The sequence below is a fragment of the Cervus elaphus genome, chromosome 6 (genome assembly GCF_910594005.1).
Source record: "Cervus elaphus chromosome 6, mCerEla1.1, whole genome shotgun sequence".
NCBI lineage: Eukaryota > Metazoa > Chordata > Mammalia > Artiodactyla > Cervidae > Cervus > Cervus elaphus.
In genome coordinates, this window is record NC_057820.1 from 32,503,219 (window position 1) to 32,520,929 (window position 17,711).

A 17,711-nucleotide genomic window follows, 5' to 3' on the forward strand; every position below is an offset into this window, starting at 1 on the left:
AGCAGAAGAAGCTGTAATTGAAGAATTCTAAATTTATATCATTGTAATGCATTACTAACATGGGGCATATTCAAATAACCTCATTTTATTTCACTTCACTTTATTGCACTTCACAGATGTTGTGTTTTTTTGGTTTTTTTTACAAATTGAAGGTTTGTGGCAATCCTGTGTTGTCAGATGATAGTTAGCATGCTTTAGCAGTAAAGTACTTTTTAATTAAGGTATGTATATTGTTTTTTAAAGCATAATGCACACTTAATGGACTACAGAATGGTATAAACATAAACTTTTAAATGCACTGGGAAACAAAAAAATTTTTGACTTTTCTTATTGTGATATTTGCCTATTGCAGTGGTCTCAAACCGAACCCATAACATCTCCAAAGTATGCCTATAGTTTTAAAAAATAAAACAAGAAATTTACTACCTTAAAACTACACTTGACCAAAAATTGAGTTTCTTCTATAAATAAAGACTGAGAATCTGTACTGAGCAACGGATTCTTCACTATATAAGGATTTAGGCATGCCTTTTATTAGTTTATTGGATATTCTCAAAAGCTTCCACTTTGTGTAGTTCATAATCATTAGTTTCCCAAGTGAAATTTATAGAAGGTAAGTGGAAAGAAACATTCTCGTTGTGCATAATGGGAAGTTAAATGTGGAGAATATGGGTCTGAGACACATGGTTTTACACAAGTAAAACCATCCATCCTCATTCTACCTATTAAGCCCTTTTGTTTTGAAAACCATCCCACTTTTCACACAACCATTCACCAACTTAATTTTAAATGTTTGTATTTCCTTTATCAGGTTACCAACTTTGTCGGAAATGACAGAATTTTATCTTAGATTCTGTCCAATAATTAGCCTCTACCAGTATCCAGCAGGTGTTTGATAACAATATATAGTAGTTCATTCATTCCTTGAGGTGGGGGGGGACATTTTGATAATTTAAGAACTGTGTTTTAGAAGTATTTTAACTATAGTTTGTGTGGTAGTTTTCAAAGTTGGTTTGTTTGTTTGTTTGTTTGTTTTTTTCATCCTTAAACCCTTGAACCAAAGAAAGGCTTAAGTGAAATCTTAAACAGAAGAGATAAAAGCAGACTTGTTCTCGTTGAGGCTGAGTTTGAACCTAAAGACTCCATTAGTTGCTCCCTCTTTCCCTACTTTCTCTATATCCTTAAGTTAAATTCAAAGATTTATCCCAAGCCATTGGAAAGCCACTGTTCCGTATTACTACAAACAATTTGTGGGTTTTGATTATACATATTTGAGCCTTAATCACTCACTGCTTACTGCCTGTATGTGCAGCGCTTAGTCACTCAGCCATGTCCGACTCTTTGCGACCCCATGGACTGTAGCCCACCAGGCTCCTCTGTCCATGGGGATTCTCCAGGCAAGAATACTGAAGTGGGTTGCCATGCCCTCCTCCAGGGGATCTTCCCAACCCAGGGACTGAACCCAGATCTCCCACATTGCAGATGGATTCTTTACCATCTGAGCCACCAGGGAAGCCTAGAGGTTGCCGATAAATCTCTACAAAAACCATACATATATCCTGTTATATCAGCTGTTTTCCTGACTCATCCATAAGCTCAAATTTCTGGACTCTGTTTATGATGAGTATTCTCTGATAATTTCTGGTCATTGAGACCAACTAGGAGAATATCAAATTATCATTCTTTGTTCTATCTTGTTTTTCAGCAATGAGCTCATCAACAGGGAAGCTAACTGTCCAAGCATGTAAGTCTAGTTAGCTTATAAACACAAATTCCATTTCCATCTCAGAAAGGATAATATCTTCAAATATTAGCTCATAATTTCCCACTCATGTTCCATTTTCTTTTGGAGAGAATAACAATTGTGTAAAAAATGAAAATACTTTTTTTCTAATTCTAAAACCAACCATTTTGTCATCTTCATCAAAAATATTTTACATGGTGGAAATCTAGGAGCAATTTGAAGAAATTTTATATTTCTGATTTGGAATAAATGGACTTTCCTTGATAATTTTTAAATGCTACTAATTATGCTTTCTACTGAGAAGTAAAATAATGAGAAAGTGAAAAATGGGAAAGAGATAGACCCCTTTACTTGTGACTGTCTATACAATTTACTGATCATACTCTTCTTCATGGTTGACAGCAGCTCCACTCACTTCATATCATCATTTGCTTCATATCACTGTGACCTAAATTTTGAAAGAATTTTTTAAAAGTGGTGATGACTTCAAGCAAAGGTGTTCATTCATTTTCATCTCTCTTGGAAACGTACTATACATTTTTACTCATTCTTTCAATAAATATCCTTTTAAAATCTACCAAGTGACAGAAAGTGAATACAAGTGTCACTAAGACATGATTCCTCCTTTAAAATTAGGGGTTTGTATTTGGAGGAAGACATAAATCAACCAGGAAATGTTAAAAGAGCATGATAAATGCTATTGCAGAGATAGTGCAGTGAAAGTCAATCCACAGAGTCAGCTAACCTGACTTGGTCTTGCGGGGTCTGAAAGTGATCCTTGAGACAGAAGAAAGGAAGGACCACAAATCAAGTGACAAGTGGGATGAATGTCCTGGGCAGGGGGAATAGTATGTAAAAATGTCTTTAGAAAAGCAGGAATGCGATCACTTCTTGTAAATGAAAAATGCCAGTGTGGCTGTAATACAGGATTGGGGGTTGGGGACATGAGAAAGGGGTGTGCTTAATAGTCATCAAGGACCAGAATCATGCTAACACATTTCAACTTTATCTGGAGGGCAATGAAAAATCACTAAAGGGTTTTAGACACATCAGAAAGGCCACCCAGGTTTCAGGGTGGAGAATGGATTGGAGGAGCAACACTGGAGTTAAGGAGATGATCAGGGAAGCTGGTGCAGTCCTCCCTCTGAGAAAAACAGTAGTCTAAACTAGAGATGGCAGTGACGGGGATTTCTCAACAACTGGCCCCAGGAGTGTCATCAGCACCAGTAAAGTGAATTTCCTCTTTGATACCTAATTTTTTGGGATAAAAATTGAATCTACCATATTTTCTTTATTAGCAGCATGCTTTATTATTTTATTATTATTTATTATTATTAAACAGGCTTCATTCTTAAGCGGGAATCCTAAGCAGCAAACTAATCTCTGATCTGACGCACATAATAGAGTACTTATTTATCCCCACTTATAGTGAATGTGATATTTATGTGGAAACATAGAATCCTCCACCCTAAAGAGTAAGAGACTGGTCGTGATGCATTAACCATGCCCCTTTAGGAACTAGTCACTCAGAAAAATGTATGAGAGGAGTTACAAGGAATTGGCAGTTACTTCTCTGATCAGTTCTTCTGTTGAGGACTTTTATGTCAAAATAACATGGTGGGATCACCTAAAACTAGGAAACAATAATCTTAGCAGGAGCTCCCAGAACATCTGGATAATTGACACTGCAAGTCCTCAAGACACACACTTTGTGGTATGTCAATACTTCTCAGACTTACATAGCTTCAGTGGACAATGTATATCCATTCTCTAAAGAGAGGGAGTGAGCAAAACATCAAGGAGGAGGAAATACAGAAGGTGGATATTAATATTGTACATGTTTATATGACGACAGATGCAAATATTGCACGGCAGCACTCTACTAATTTCTCTGTACCAAGAGTTATAGAGACATTTCTTATCAATTAATGATCGCGTCTCTTTCAGGTTGTGGTAAACGAGCTGTTCCATTAGTAAGCAACAGAATAATGTCCGGAGAGATCGCGGGCAAGGCTGCCTGGCCTTGGCAAGCTTCACTTCAATATAATAACATACATCAGTGTGGGGCCACCTTGATTAGCAATACTTGGCTTGTTACTGCAGCGCACTGCTTTAAGAAGTAAGTGATTGATGTTAACTCACTGCTATTACTTAAAAAACCATCTGAGTTTTATTGTCTTCTGAGTAATAATCAACGTCCCCAAGTATTGCTGAGGTACAATAAGAAAAGCATCTTTCACGTCTTTTTCTAAAGTATAGTGTTGTACTTGAACTTATTTGGAAAGTTCGTAGGGGTAGTAATCACTATCCGAGTATATGCTAATCAGGTCCTTAGGGTTTTAAATAAAGAAATTATGGCTAGAGAAGGTTTGGATATAAGGGGACCCTCCTACACTGCTGGTGAAAATGTAAATTGGTGCAGCCAGTATGAAAAACACTATGGAAGTTCCTTTTTAAAAAACTGAAAATTGAGTTGCCACACGATCTAGCAATCCCACTCCTGGGCATATATTCAGAAAAAACTCTAATTCTAAAAGATAAGTGCACCCCAATGTTCATTGCAGAACTACTTACAGTAGCCAAGACATGGAAGCAACCTAAATGTCTATCAACAAATGAGTGGATAAAGAAGATGTAGTATATATGTACAATGGACTAGTATTCAGCCATAAAAAAGAATGAAATAATGCCATTTGCAGCAACACAGATGGACCTAGAGATTATCAGCCTAAGCAAAGTAAGTCAGAGAAAGACAAATATCATATGATATCACTTGTATGTGAAATCTTTAAAGATACAAGTGAACTTATTTACAAAACAGAAGCAGACCCACAGACATAGAAAACAAACCTACAGCTATCAAACGGAAAGAGTGGGGAGGGATAAATTAAGACTTTGGTATTAACAGGTACTCACTACCATATACAAAATAGATAAACAACAAAGACCTACCGTATAGCACAGAGAGCTATATTCAATGACTTGTAATAACTTAGAGTGTAAAAGAATCTGGAAAAAGAGTATATATGCTGAATATATATAAATGCTGAATCATTTGATGCATACCTAAAACATTTTGAGTGAGTAATAGTCGTCCAGTTGTGTCTGACTCTCTACAGCCCCCAAGGCTCCTCTGTTCATGGGGATTCTCCAGGCAAGAATACTGGGAATTGCCATATCCTCCTCCAGGGGATCTTCCCAACCCATGGATCAAACCCAGGTGTTCCGCATTGCAGGTGGATTCTTTACTGTCTGAGCCACCAGGGAAGCCCAAAATATTACACATCAAATATAATTCAATCTTTTTTTAAAAAAGAAATAATTAGGTTGATAAACAAGTATCTCTATGCACAGCATTTGTATTTTTGCCTATTCCTCTTCAATGATGCTATTAATAGTTCACTTAATTTGTTAAGTAACATGAGTCAGTTCAGTTAAGACACTCAGTCATATCTGACTCTTTGCAACCCCATGGACTGTAGCATTCCAGGCTTTCCTGTCCATCACCAACTCCTGGAGTTTGCTCAAACTCATGTCCATCAAGTTGGTGATGCCATCCAACCATCTCATCCTCTGTCTTCCCCTTCTCCTCCTTCAATCTTTCCCAGCATCAGGCAGGATCTTTTCTAAGGAGTCAGTTCTTTGCATCAGGTGGCCAAAGTATTGTAGCTTCAACTTCAATATCGGTCCTTCCAATTAAAAGTCAGGACTGATTTCCTTTAGGATTGACTGGTTTGATATCCTTGCAGTCCAAGGGACTCTCAAGAGTCTTCTCCAACACCACAGTTCAAAAGCATCAAGTCTTTGGCACTCAGCTTTCTTTATGGTCCAACTCTCACATCCATACTTGACTACTGGAAACACCATAGCCTTGACTAGACAGACCTTTGTTGGCAAAGTAATGTCTCTGCTTTGTAATATGCTCTCTAGGTTGGTCATAGTTTTTCTTCCAAGGAGCAAGTGTCATTTAATTTCATGGCTGCAATCACCATCTGCAGTGATTTTGGAACCCAAGAAAATAAAGTCTCTCTCTGTTTCCATTGTTTCCCCATCTATTTGCCATGAAGTGATGGGACTAGATGCCATGATCTTAGTTTTTTCAATGTTGAGTTTTAAGCCAACTTTTTCACTCTCCTCTTTCATTTTCATTAAGAGGCTCTTTAGTTCTTTGCTTTCTGCCATAAGTGTGGTGTCATCTGCATATCTGAGGTTGATATTCCTCCTGGCAATCTTGATTCCAGCTTGTGCTTCATCCAGCCTGGCATTTCACATGATGCACTCTGCATATAAGTTAAATAAGCAGGGTGACAATATACAGCCTTAACATACTCCTTTTCCAATTTGGAACCAGTCGGTTGTCCATGTCCAATTCTAACTGTTCTTCTTAACCTGCACACAGATTTCTCAGGAGGCAGGCAAGGAGATGGTTAGTTGCCAAGGAACTTTAATCTTATTATTAATAATAGATTTTACTGGGAGATGGTATCCAATGAAGAACAGAGAGAGGCAAACAGACATGTGATACTAGGCATATAATTTAAAACATCTAGGCTCTATTTTCCTTAAGTATAAAACAAAGGCTTTACTAGATGACCTTTCATTACTAGATGATCTTTCCAGTCCCTGTATGTGCCATGATCCACCAACTGCTCAAGCCCACAAGCTAGAAGTCACTCACAATCATCTCTCAAAGGACCTCTGACAGCTTTACCTAACCCACTTTTACCTTCTAACAGTCTATTCTCTGGAAAGAACCAATGTGATTTTTTTAATGTAAATGAGACTACATTCAGTTCAGTTCAGTCGCTCAGTCGTGTCTGACTCTTTGCGACCCCATGAATCGCAGCATGCCAGGCCTCCCTGTCCATCACCAATTCCCGGAGTTTACTCAAACTCATGTCCATCGAGTCGGTGACACCATCCAGCCATCTCATCCTCTGTCGTCCCCTTCTCCTCCTGCCCCCAATCCCTCCCAGCATCAGGGTCTTTTCCAATGACTCAACTCTTCGCATGAGGTGGCCAAAGTATTGGAGTTTCAGCTTCAGCATCAGTCCTTCCAATGAACACCCAGAACTGATCTCTTTTAGGATGGACTGGTTGGATCTCCTTGCTGTCCAAGGGACTCTCAAGAGTCTTCTCCAACACCACAGTTCAAAAGCATCAATTCTTCAGTGCTCAGCTTTCTTCACAGTCCAACTCTCACATCCATACATGACCACTGGAAAAATCATAGCCTTGACTAGACAACCTCTGTTGGCTATGTCTCTGCTTTTTAATATGCTATCTAGGTTAGTCTCTCAGTTAAAATCATCCAGTGAATTCCCATATTATTTGAATAAAATCTAAGTCTACTCTTTGCAACCCCGTAGACTGCAGCATGCCAGGCTTCCCTGTCCTTAGCTATCTCCCAGAGTTTACTCAAACTCATGTCCATTCAGTCAATGATGCCATACAACCATTTCACCCTCTGTTGCCCCCTTCTCTCCCTGCCCTCAATCTTTCCCAGCATCAAGGTCATTTCCAGTGAGTCAACTGTTTGCATCAGGTGGCCAATGTCTTGGAGCTTCAGCTTCAGCATCAGTCCTTCCAATGAATATTCAGGGTTGATTTCCTTTGGTATTGACTGGTCTGATCTTCTTGCAATCCAGGGGACTCTCAAGAGTCTTCCCCAGCACCACAATTTTAAAGCATCAATTCTTCCACACTCAACCTTCTTTATGGTCCAACTCTCCATACATGACTATTGGAAAAACTATAGCTTTTACTATCTGGACCTTTGTTGGCAAAGTGATGTCTCTGCTTTTTAATATGCTGTCTATGTTTGTCATAGCTTTTCTTCCAAGGAGGAAGCATCTTTTGATTGACCTATAAAACACTCTAAAATCTGGCCCCTGCCTACCTCGCTAACTTCATTTCCCACCATTTTTCCTTTGTGTCCTGAACTGCAGCCAGTCTGTTTTGAGGTATTTGCCTGAAAACTTATCATCCCATCTTCCCAAAGCTGACTGCTCATCAACCATGTCTCAACCCAAGTGCCATGTTCTCAAAAGTGACTTATTTAACTACCCCCTTGTACTCTAGTCCACTGCCCTATTTACAGTCCTTATCGCTGCAGTAAGTTATTGATCTATTCATTCGTTTTGCTCTTTTTCCTTCCCTGAAATCAAATGTACCCACCAGCAAGGGCTTTTCTGACTTGTTCACCACTTTAATCCTGGCACTTCAAATAAGATTCAACATGTAGATGATCGATAAATATTTACTGGAGAAATGAATGAACAACATTTTATAGGCTTTACAGTTCTAAAATTCAATAATTCTGTACTGGATTCCGGCTCAAAGATGCTCTTTGTATATATTTTATCTTTCAAAATAGTAGCAGTATGGTCAAAGAAAGCTATCATTGAATCCAAGTGTATTAGGGTGGAATTTTCTTTTTTAATAGCCTACATGAAATTATTGTAATGCAGTTCATACATTCTGTTCATATCTAAACTTTTCCAGTAAAGCAAACCCACATCAGTGGACTGTTAGCTTTGGAACAAAAATCAACCCTCCGTTAATGAAAAGAAACATCAGAAGAATTATTGTCCATGAGAGGTACCACTTCCCAGCAAGAGAGAACGACATTGCCGTTGTGCAGTTCTCTCCCAGAGTCACTTTTACTGATGACATCCGTCGAATTTGTTTGCCAGAAGCCTCTGCGTCCTTCCAACCAAATTCAACTGTCTATATCACAGGATTTGGAGCACTTTTTTACGGTGGTGGGTATCTAAAAACGAATCACGGAGCTCTAAGCTCTGTTTATGGCAATGTTATTTAATGTCCATCAGTAATATCCTGTCAGACTTTTCCACACAGTTTGGATTAAGGCTGTTGTTTTGCAAGTGACAGAAACTCCACCCAAACTAACTAAAGTAAAAAATAATAATATTATGGCAAATTTGGCCCTTGTAACTTGGAATCAAGAGGTGAGATGAGTCCGACTTCAGATAGGTGTGGATTCAGGACTTTGTGTGACGTCGTCAGGCTCTGACTCCGGGTTTTTCCACGGGTTGGTTCGGTTTTCCCCGGGGCACCTTCATTACAAGGGATTCTAGCGCCACATAGTGGTGAGGGCGGCCAACAGCAGCTCAGCGTGTACATGCCCTAGCTGATGCCAGAGAAGAACATGTCTCTCTCTTTGCCAGAATCTATGTTAATCCCTGAAAAAGGTCTCTTTTGGCCCAGCTTGTGTCCAGGGGTACCAGACTGACTGGTTGACTCAATTCTTACTCTTACGCCTACAGAAAGAAAGGCAGATATGTGACTGGAAGCCTGGTCAGAAGCACAGGTAATGAGGGAAAGACAGCTCCAACAGGAAAGGCCTCAAGGAAGATATCAAGGGAAAGAAGGTTCCCTCAGAAACACTAAGGTCTATCTCTAGGTACCACTGTCTGTGCCATGCAATGCAGGTACACACTAGATATGCTAAAATGCGCAGGCCCACCTTCACTCTGACGCCTTCACTTTGAGCCTCCTCTCTTTTTCACCTCCCCTTCCCCTTCGCTTGCTCCGTCACTTAGTTTCACTTTTCTCAGTCACCTCAAAAATGTTTCCTTTGCTCAGCTATAATCTCCAATTGCAGCAAAATCTGCTTCAGAACTAAAGAGGCTAATTAAGAGTGATTAGGGGTAAGAATAGTGTATAGAGACAAATCATCTCTGATAATAAAGCTTCCACTGATCTCTCTAAAATGATTTAACTTGATATACTAATCTCCTAAGAAATAAAATTGGCTTCATGTTTTAAGGTTTTCAAAACATTCTTAGACACATTCTGGATTCTAAAATCTGGTCCAGGCGCATACATATAACAACAGTGACCGGGTTTCTTTGACTCTAGGCTTGAGACGATAAGAAAGGATCTTTTGAGAATGACAAAATTCATTCACAGAGCTCTATATAATTTATTAATATACAATAAACTCTAAAGAATAAATCATTAATTCTTATTCTTCACTAAAGAACCAGGAATACCTTTCACTAATGTGGTTGATGATGGGCTTGATGGTCTTTAGATTTTTCTCCAGATGTCCCATGTGGTTTCTTTAAGGTTATATTTCCAATCACAGAAATTATTATCCATAGCTTAATAAGCCCAGGGAGCTGTAAGCCTGACAATAATATGTCTTCTCTCTCTCTAATGGATCTTCTCTTAAAATAGAGTTGCATTCTTCATTTGATGAGGGGAGCATCTCAGATTCCCTTTGGCTTGATGGAAAGAAATAATTTCTGACCTGGAGTCTAAGGTTGGCATAGAAATATATCTGCCATAATAGTTTTTGAATAGCAATAGAATCTAATTTATGTAGAACACTATAATTAGCAACAGGATACCTACTTTTTTAAAGCACCCATGGAACATTCTCCAAGATACACTATATCTAGGTCTATGAAACAGTCTCTGACAAACTTAAAAGAATGGAAATCATATATAGTACACTCTCTGATGATAATGCAATCAAACTAAAAACCAGTAACAGAGAGATAATAGGAAAATCTCTAAATGCTTAAAAATTAAACAACACACTTCTAAATAATCCGTAGATAAAAGAGGAAATCTTGAAGATAATTATAAGTATTAATAGAATGAAATGAATGCAGGATGCAGCTAAAACAATACAGAGACAGGGAAACATAGCAAAATGCATGTATTATAAGAAAGCTCTCCTTTTAAGACACTAGAAAAGAGGAGAAAATAAACCTAAAATAAACACGAGGAAGGAAATAATATAAGTAAGAATGGCAATGAATACAATCAAAATTTAAAAATGGAAAATATTGAATTTAAAAACTGATTCCTTGAAAAAAGATCAATACTTTCTGGGAAATGTCATTAAGCATTATCACGATATTTAAGAAATAGTTCAGAGATGTACAGGATTTGTAGGCTAAGCTTTTTATAACTCCTTGCCAATCAGTTTTATTAAAAAGTTATGAATTTACTCTGTCACCTATAATATGCATTTCATCTTACCTTTCCCAGCACTGGGCATGAATTATTTTTAATTGATAATGTAATAGTCCAAAAAATTACACTAATTGTACTCAAAGAACAGAATATCTTGAGCATTTTTAAACATTTTAGCAAATACCTGTCCAGAAAAAATCCTGAATTGATATTCTAGAGAAAATAGTGTCCATTATTAGTTTTCTACTGCTGTGTCACAAATTGTCACAAATTTAACAACTTGAAAGAAAATGCATTTATTATTTCACAGTTTCTATGGGTCAGAAATCCAGACATAGCATAGCTGGCATCTCCTCTCAACGTCTCACAAATTAGCAATCAAAGTATTGGCTGGGGTTGAGGTCTCATCTATGACTCTTTTCCAAGCTCACTGGTTGTTGATGGAATTTAGTTTCTTGCACCTACAGAGTTTATGGCAGCTTGCTTTCTCCAACACCATTGGGGAAAATTCTCTGAACTCAGGGAAAGCCTAGTTCAGTTCAGTTCAGTCGCTCAGTCATGTCCAATTCTTTGCAACCCCTTGGACTGCAGCACTCCAGGCTTCCCCATCCATCACCAACTCCAGGAGCTTGCTCAAACTCAGGTCCATTGAGTTCATGATGCCATCCAACCATCTCATCCTCTGTCATCCCCTTCTCCTCTTGCCTTCAATCTTTCCCATCATCAGGGCCTTTTCCAGTGAGTCAGTTCTTCACATCGGGTGGCCAAAGTATTGGAGCTTCAGCAGAAGGCCTAAATCCCTTTTAAAAGGGCTTATCCGATTAGGTCAGGCCCACCTTGGATAATTTCCCTTTTGATGAACTCAATGTCAAGCTGACTACATCTTAATTAATCTTCAATATTCCCTCACCTGTGCCATAGAATATAACCTAATCATGAAAATGACTTCCATAATATTCACAGATCCCACTTAGACCTAGGGGAAAAGAGATCACATAGGAATCTTGGGGATCACAGTAGGATTTTGTCTACTGCAGGGTCAGTTTCCCAATCAGCGTGTGGCTGACACAAAGAATCCCTGAATACTTGTAAGATCATTGGTTTCTATCATAAATGGTTGTCTTCTGCATTAGTATTGGTTTCTGTAACTCAGGCTCTAGTTTATGACCTGGGGTTTCAAAATTATAATACATAATGAAATCATTGCCTTTACGTGCATGTCATTATGTGTGTGAGAGTTCCCCATAAAATGTAAAGGATAAAATAAAGATATATAGCTATTTTATCAAGCCCAAACTATCTAGGCCTACAAAGTTTCTGGGAACAATCTGGAATCTACAAATAAAAACTTATTTTAAAAAATGAATACCTTACTAAATATACAAACTGACTGTTTTTAAGTAAAGGTACAAAGGCTTTCCAGAAAAAAGAAACAAAATGTTTTCCTTGCTAGTATAGGTATTTAAAATGAGAAAAAAAAATTTCATTTACATTTTCCAGAGAATAAGTAGAACTTTTTTCCTTAAGAACTGCTTATATTAACTGCATCTTGTTTAACAATTTTTGTTGATGTTCAGTCACTCAGTCATGTCCAACTCTTTGCAAACCCATGGACTGCAACATGCCAGGCTTCCCTGTTTTTCACCGTTTCCCAGAGCTTGCTCAAACTCTCGACCATTGAGACAGTGATGCCATTCAACCATCTCATCCTCTGTCATCCCCTTCTCCTCCGGGCTTCTATCTTTCCCAGTCCTTTCTAATTAGTCGGCTCTTTGCATCAGATGGCCAAAGTATTGGAGCTTCAGCATTAGTCCTTCCCATGAATATTCAGGACTGATTTCTTTTAGGATTGACAACTTTAGCTTGAAATAAAAAGGTCTGCACTTCATTCTAGCTAAGAATACTGGTTGTAAACACTGAAATTACTTTGCTTTTTCTTAAGGGGAATCCCAAAATGATCTTCGAGAAGCCAGACTGAAAATCATAAGTGATGATGTGTGCAAGCAGCCACATGTGTATGGCAGTGATATAAAATTTGGAATGATGTGTGCTGGATATCTGGAAGGAATATATGATGCCTGCAGGGTAGGTGGAGAGAGATTATTTTGATGTCATTAACTCAAAAATATTTATCTGGCTCAAAAATATTCTATGCTCTTTAATATAAAGAGCATATTTTACTAATATAGTAAAATCCAGAGATTATGTCCATGCAAAAATTTATAAATGCTAATTTCAAACACAAACATTTTAATGTTTTATTAAGCAAAACAAACAAATTAAAGCAAAACAAAATAACCAAAAAGCTTCCTTGATGTTATCAAACTAACCAATAAAATTTAATTCTAATACCAGAAATCCAGAGTTTCATAAAGCAGAGTCTCTTTCCTTAAAGAGCTAACATCTAGAAAGGAAATAATCATGAACAATAAACAATGATGTAATAAGTTATATAATGGAGAACAATTTTTTATTTAAAGTATAGTTGATTTACAATATAGTATTAGTTTCAGGTGTGGAGAATAAACATTTTTAGCTTGAAGGGAACATCTTTGGAACAAATATTAGAGAGATAATACTTCAATGAGGTCTGAAGGATAAAGAATATTCAGCCAGTTATAGAATAAGCAGAGAATATTATAGAGAAGAGATAAAGCATAGCCATGTTATGAAGGTGTGAAATTACAATTCATATTTGAGGCAACTGCAAGTAATCTGTTGGGTCTCAGCCTAAGGAAGATGAGAAGTGAGAAGCAGTTAACGGTGAGAAGGTGTGTGAGGTCAAGTTGTATCTAGTCCCCTTTCCAGGGCCCTCCTCCTGTCCAGCATCTGTCCTGCATGTACATTTTCAGACAAATGCATTTGTAACATGTGTTTCATCCTGTAGGCACTTGCTTTATAAGTGTTTACAAGAACACGTGGGGGTTCTTGAAAACTCCAAGGAGGTGATTCCACATGGTGAAATGATGGGAATTGTATTGTCATCAGGAGGCAGAAAACCCTGCCCGGAGTCCCACAGATTACAGCGCATAGGCCACCTCTGTCAGAAAATCATGGGCTGGGCCAGAGCAGAATCTGGTTCACATCTAGCCCCAGTCACTAAGAGTGTGGAGGGAGGCAGCTAGCATTCAGGGATTCCAGAGAGGTGCATGCTATGACAGACAAGTGGAAGGCGGTGACTGGAACACAGAGGACATGGGAATCGAGGCGAATGGTGATTTTAGTGGTAAGTCTCTGGATAGACTGGTGGTCATAAAGAGCTTTCACTGCATTGGGGAGCACAGGTGAGATTCCTGCCTTGTGACTATGCAGTGCATAATAAGGCAGCTCTAGGCAGTTCTAGTCATAAAAACGTTGGGGAAATATCAAGGAAGGGACTCAGGCACAATGGAAGCAGGAATCCACGGACGGCTACTAGGGTTCATGGGGAGGACTTTGGTCTATCTGTTTAAACAGAAGCCCAGGCACCCTACTTGGAGTCAGGGGAAAAAACAACCCCACAGCTTGACTTTCTGTGTTGTATACTTGAAATTTGCTAAGAGTAGACCTTAAGCATTCTCACCACACACACACGCTCATGCACACTTGCACACATACACACCAAGTAACTATGTGCGGTGATGGATGTGTTAATTAACCTGATCAGGGTAATCATTTCACAAAGTATATATGTCAAATTATCACAATGTACACTTTGAATATATATGATTTTATTCATGAATTATACATCTATAAAACTGAAAAAAAAATTTTAATGTGGAAATTGAACTTTAAGGCTTTTATAACTGCTGAAACCCATGTTTCAATGAATTATCCTATAATTGGTAGTCTATAAATATACTTTCTAATAATAAAATATGTGGTTCATCAAAATATCTAAAGTAATAAGTTTCATATTTAATTCATTTTCTTTCTCTTTTTTTCTTTTCAGGGTGATTCTGGGGGACCTTTAGTTGGAAAGGACCTTAAAGATACCTGGTATCTCATTGGAATTGTGAGCTGGGGAGATAACTGTGGTCAAAGAAACAAACCTGGAGTCTACACAAAAGTGACTTATTACCGAAACTGGATTACTTCAAAAACAGGCCTCTAATTCGCTGTAAAACTTAAACACTGAGAGCTGTATGCAGGTCATACATGCATGAGAATCCATATATTCTGTGGTTGTAGTACAATGAAGTGAGATTAAATGACATGATTTATTTCCAAATCACTTTAATCAACCAAAAACCCCATGGCCAATTTGTAAAGGATTTAAATTTATAAGGTAGTGAGCCAGTTTAGCCTGGTTTAAAAAATACAACAGAGATAGGGAGCTTTTTAAGTCAGTGAGCTAGAATATAGAAGAGAAGCAATGCAAATTTTTGAGGATAATCCATAACATTTTTAGGGTGTCTTTGTTAGGGATGTCTTCTTAAACAAGAAACTTTTTAAATTCTCAGAGTTTAGGAAACCTGTGTATAATTTTCTATCATTTCTCCAGAGCTCACAAATACTTATTTTCCCCTTTTTTTCTTGTTCTTCATGTTTTCCAAAGAGATTTTACATATTTTCTATTTATAAATCCATTGGAAGGATTTTAATTTTTTAAAAAGTTATATCTAAGAAACAAAGTCTGGTGATAAATCAAGCCAGAGATCTTCTAACCTTTGTCTGCTGTGAAATCTCCCTGCTTTTTCAGTGATAAAGATAACATAAACACACACACATACCCCACACACATGTGCACACACAGAATATCCCTATCTTCAGATATTCCCAGAAAAGCATGATTGATAAATATAGACAGTAACTAGCTAGTCAAAAATGTATTTTTGTTTCAAATATTTGGGGGAATGTGATAGTAACTTCAGGAGCTGTCCCAAAACAATGGCACAAAAAAATTGAACATTTTATAGGTGCATTTACATGCTTTGACCACCAGGGGGAAGCTTTGTAAATTATTGTTAAGATTAAATGCCTAGAAAAAATTGAGAATCTGTTAATATGTTGAAGAATTAATGAGCATTATCTTTCCACATGGGATTCCCTCGTAGCTCAACAGGTAAAGAATCTGCCTGCAATGCAGGAGACCCTGGTTCAATTCCTGGGTCGGGAATATCCTCTGGCGAAGGGATAGGCTACTCACTCCGGTATAAAAGTTTATTCCTTTGTATTACTGTAGCCAATTGTCTCCTAAGGCTTGTGGCAATAGCCTATTGCAACCATGAAATACTAGGTATTTTTTGCTAGTTTAATAAATGTAGATTTTGATGACCTACCATACAGAAGACATGACCAAAGTGATTTGAAATAGCCAATGAACCCACCAAGTGTCTCATGAAGATATTAAGAGAGTCACGCTCATGTATTCCATAATATTAATACAATTAGATGATGATTTTGTAGAAACTGTTACTCTGTGTGACAATACTGGTTAGACATCAGGGTTATGCATCATTTACTCATATAACCCAACTATAAACCAAGCCATCAGAAAATTGAGCTATTTTATAATTCCCCTCATGTGCTATTGATAAGGCACAAAAATAATGCTAAAATAATCTAAAGGAGATTTAAAATTTATTCACCATAGAAATTAATCCATAAGATAGACTCATGGTATTTGAAGCGCAGGAAACACTCCAAGTCCTGTAGGCCAGTACACTTAAGAGTTCAGAGAACTGCAGCCAGGAGAAGTAAATGACTTAGTGAAGCTGTAGGTAATTTGTGTCCCCAATGGGCCTAGGGCCCAAGGCCTAGGACCCACCAATTTCACATACCCTTTTCTTACAAAGTATCTTTATGATCATCTATATTATTTAATCATCAGCTGTATAAAAATTTCAGTGAGTCTACTGAATCTGTGTTAAATTAAGAAACTCAAGAATTTTAAATGATGTGATTCACTAAGGCAGCTGGCTGCCAATTCTCAGAACTCACTTAAGGATAAAGTTGCTTCTTCATACATAAAGATATACATAGGCATATAAATTGTTCAATATTATGGTGGTAAGATACAATTCTGATTTCTGGTGTTAAGATTCAAGGAACGATCTTAGAGTTATAACTTTGTGTTTCTAAATAGTCTTGTGAAACATTTAATCCTGGATCACATATAAGCAAATATTGGTGTATCATTTAAAATCTAATAATAAAGTTGGTGATCAGAGCATTCTACAAATAATATCATTGAATCTGTGTTAGGCCAATTGAATAAATCTTTCTTTCAACTTTTGTTTAAAATTACATTTCTTTTAATTAACTAGCTTCGGTTACTCAAACTAGTTTGGGACCTAACAGAATCAGAAGATATTAAGAAGAGGTAGCAAGAATACACAGAAGAACTATACAAAAACGATATTCATGAACGAGATAATCACAAGGTGTGATCACCAACCTAGAGCCAGACATTCTCGAATGTGAAGTCAAGTGGGCCTTAGGAAGCAACACTACGAACAAAGCTAGTGGAGGTGGTGGAATTCCAGTTGAGCTATTTAAGATCCTGAAAGATGATGCTGTGAAAGTGCTGCACTCAATATGCCAGCAAAAAATCTGGAAAACTCAGCAGTGGCCACAGGACTGGAAAAGGTCAGTTTTCATCCCAATTCCAAAGAAAGGCAATCCCAAAGAATGGTCAAACTACTGCACAATTGCACTCATCTCACATGCTAGCAAAGTAATGCTCAAAATTCTCCAAGCCAGGCTTCAACAGTCCATGAACTATGAACTTCCAGATGTTCAGGCTGGATTGGAAAAGGCAGAGGGACCAGAGATCAAACTGCCAACATGCTTTGGATCATCAAAAAAAACAAGAGAATTCCAGAAAAACATCTGTTTCTGCTTTATTGACTATGCCAAAGCCTTTGACTGTGTGGATCACAGCAAACTGTGGAAAATTCTGACAGAGATGGGAATACCAGACCACCTGACCTGCCTCCTGAGAAATCTGTATGCAAGTCAAGAAGCAACAGTTAGAACTGGACATGGAACAACAGACTGGTTCCAAATCGAGAAAGGAGTACGTCAAGGCTGT

The 17,711-nt window shown here is 37.8% G+C and overlaps 1 protein-coding gene across 4 annotated transcripts in view; it reads left to right on the forward strand.

Annotated features, from left to right (window-relative positions):
- Positions 1-16,872, forward strand: part of TMPRSS11A (transmembrane serine protease 11A) — a 54,471-nt gene extending 37,599 nt beyond the window's left edge. For 3 of the 4 annotated variants that reach the window (XM_043906625.1, XM_043906626.1, XM_043906628.1), the window contains exons 6-10: positions 1,706-1,744; positions 3,692-3,863; positions 8,249-8,508; positions 12,639-12,781; positions 14,628-16,872. In XM_043906625.1, coding sequence (XP_043762560.1) covers positions 1,706-1,744; positions 3,692-3,863; positions 8,249-8,508; positions 12,639-12,781; positions 14,628-14,789 — 776 coding nt within the window. In that variant the 3' untranslated portion in view covers positions 14,790-16,872. The remainder of the gene's footprint in view (positions 1-1,705; positions 1,745-3,691; positions 3,864-8,248; positions 8,509-12,638; positions 12,782-14,627) is intronic. The other variant, XM_043906627.1, reaches the window with a different exon arrangement.
- The last annotated feature ends 839 nt before the right edge of the window (positions 16,873-17,711 follow it).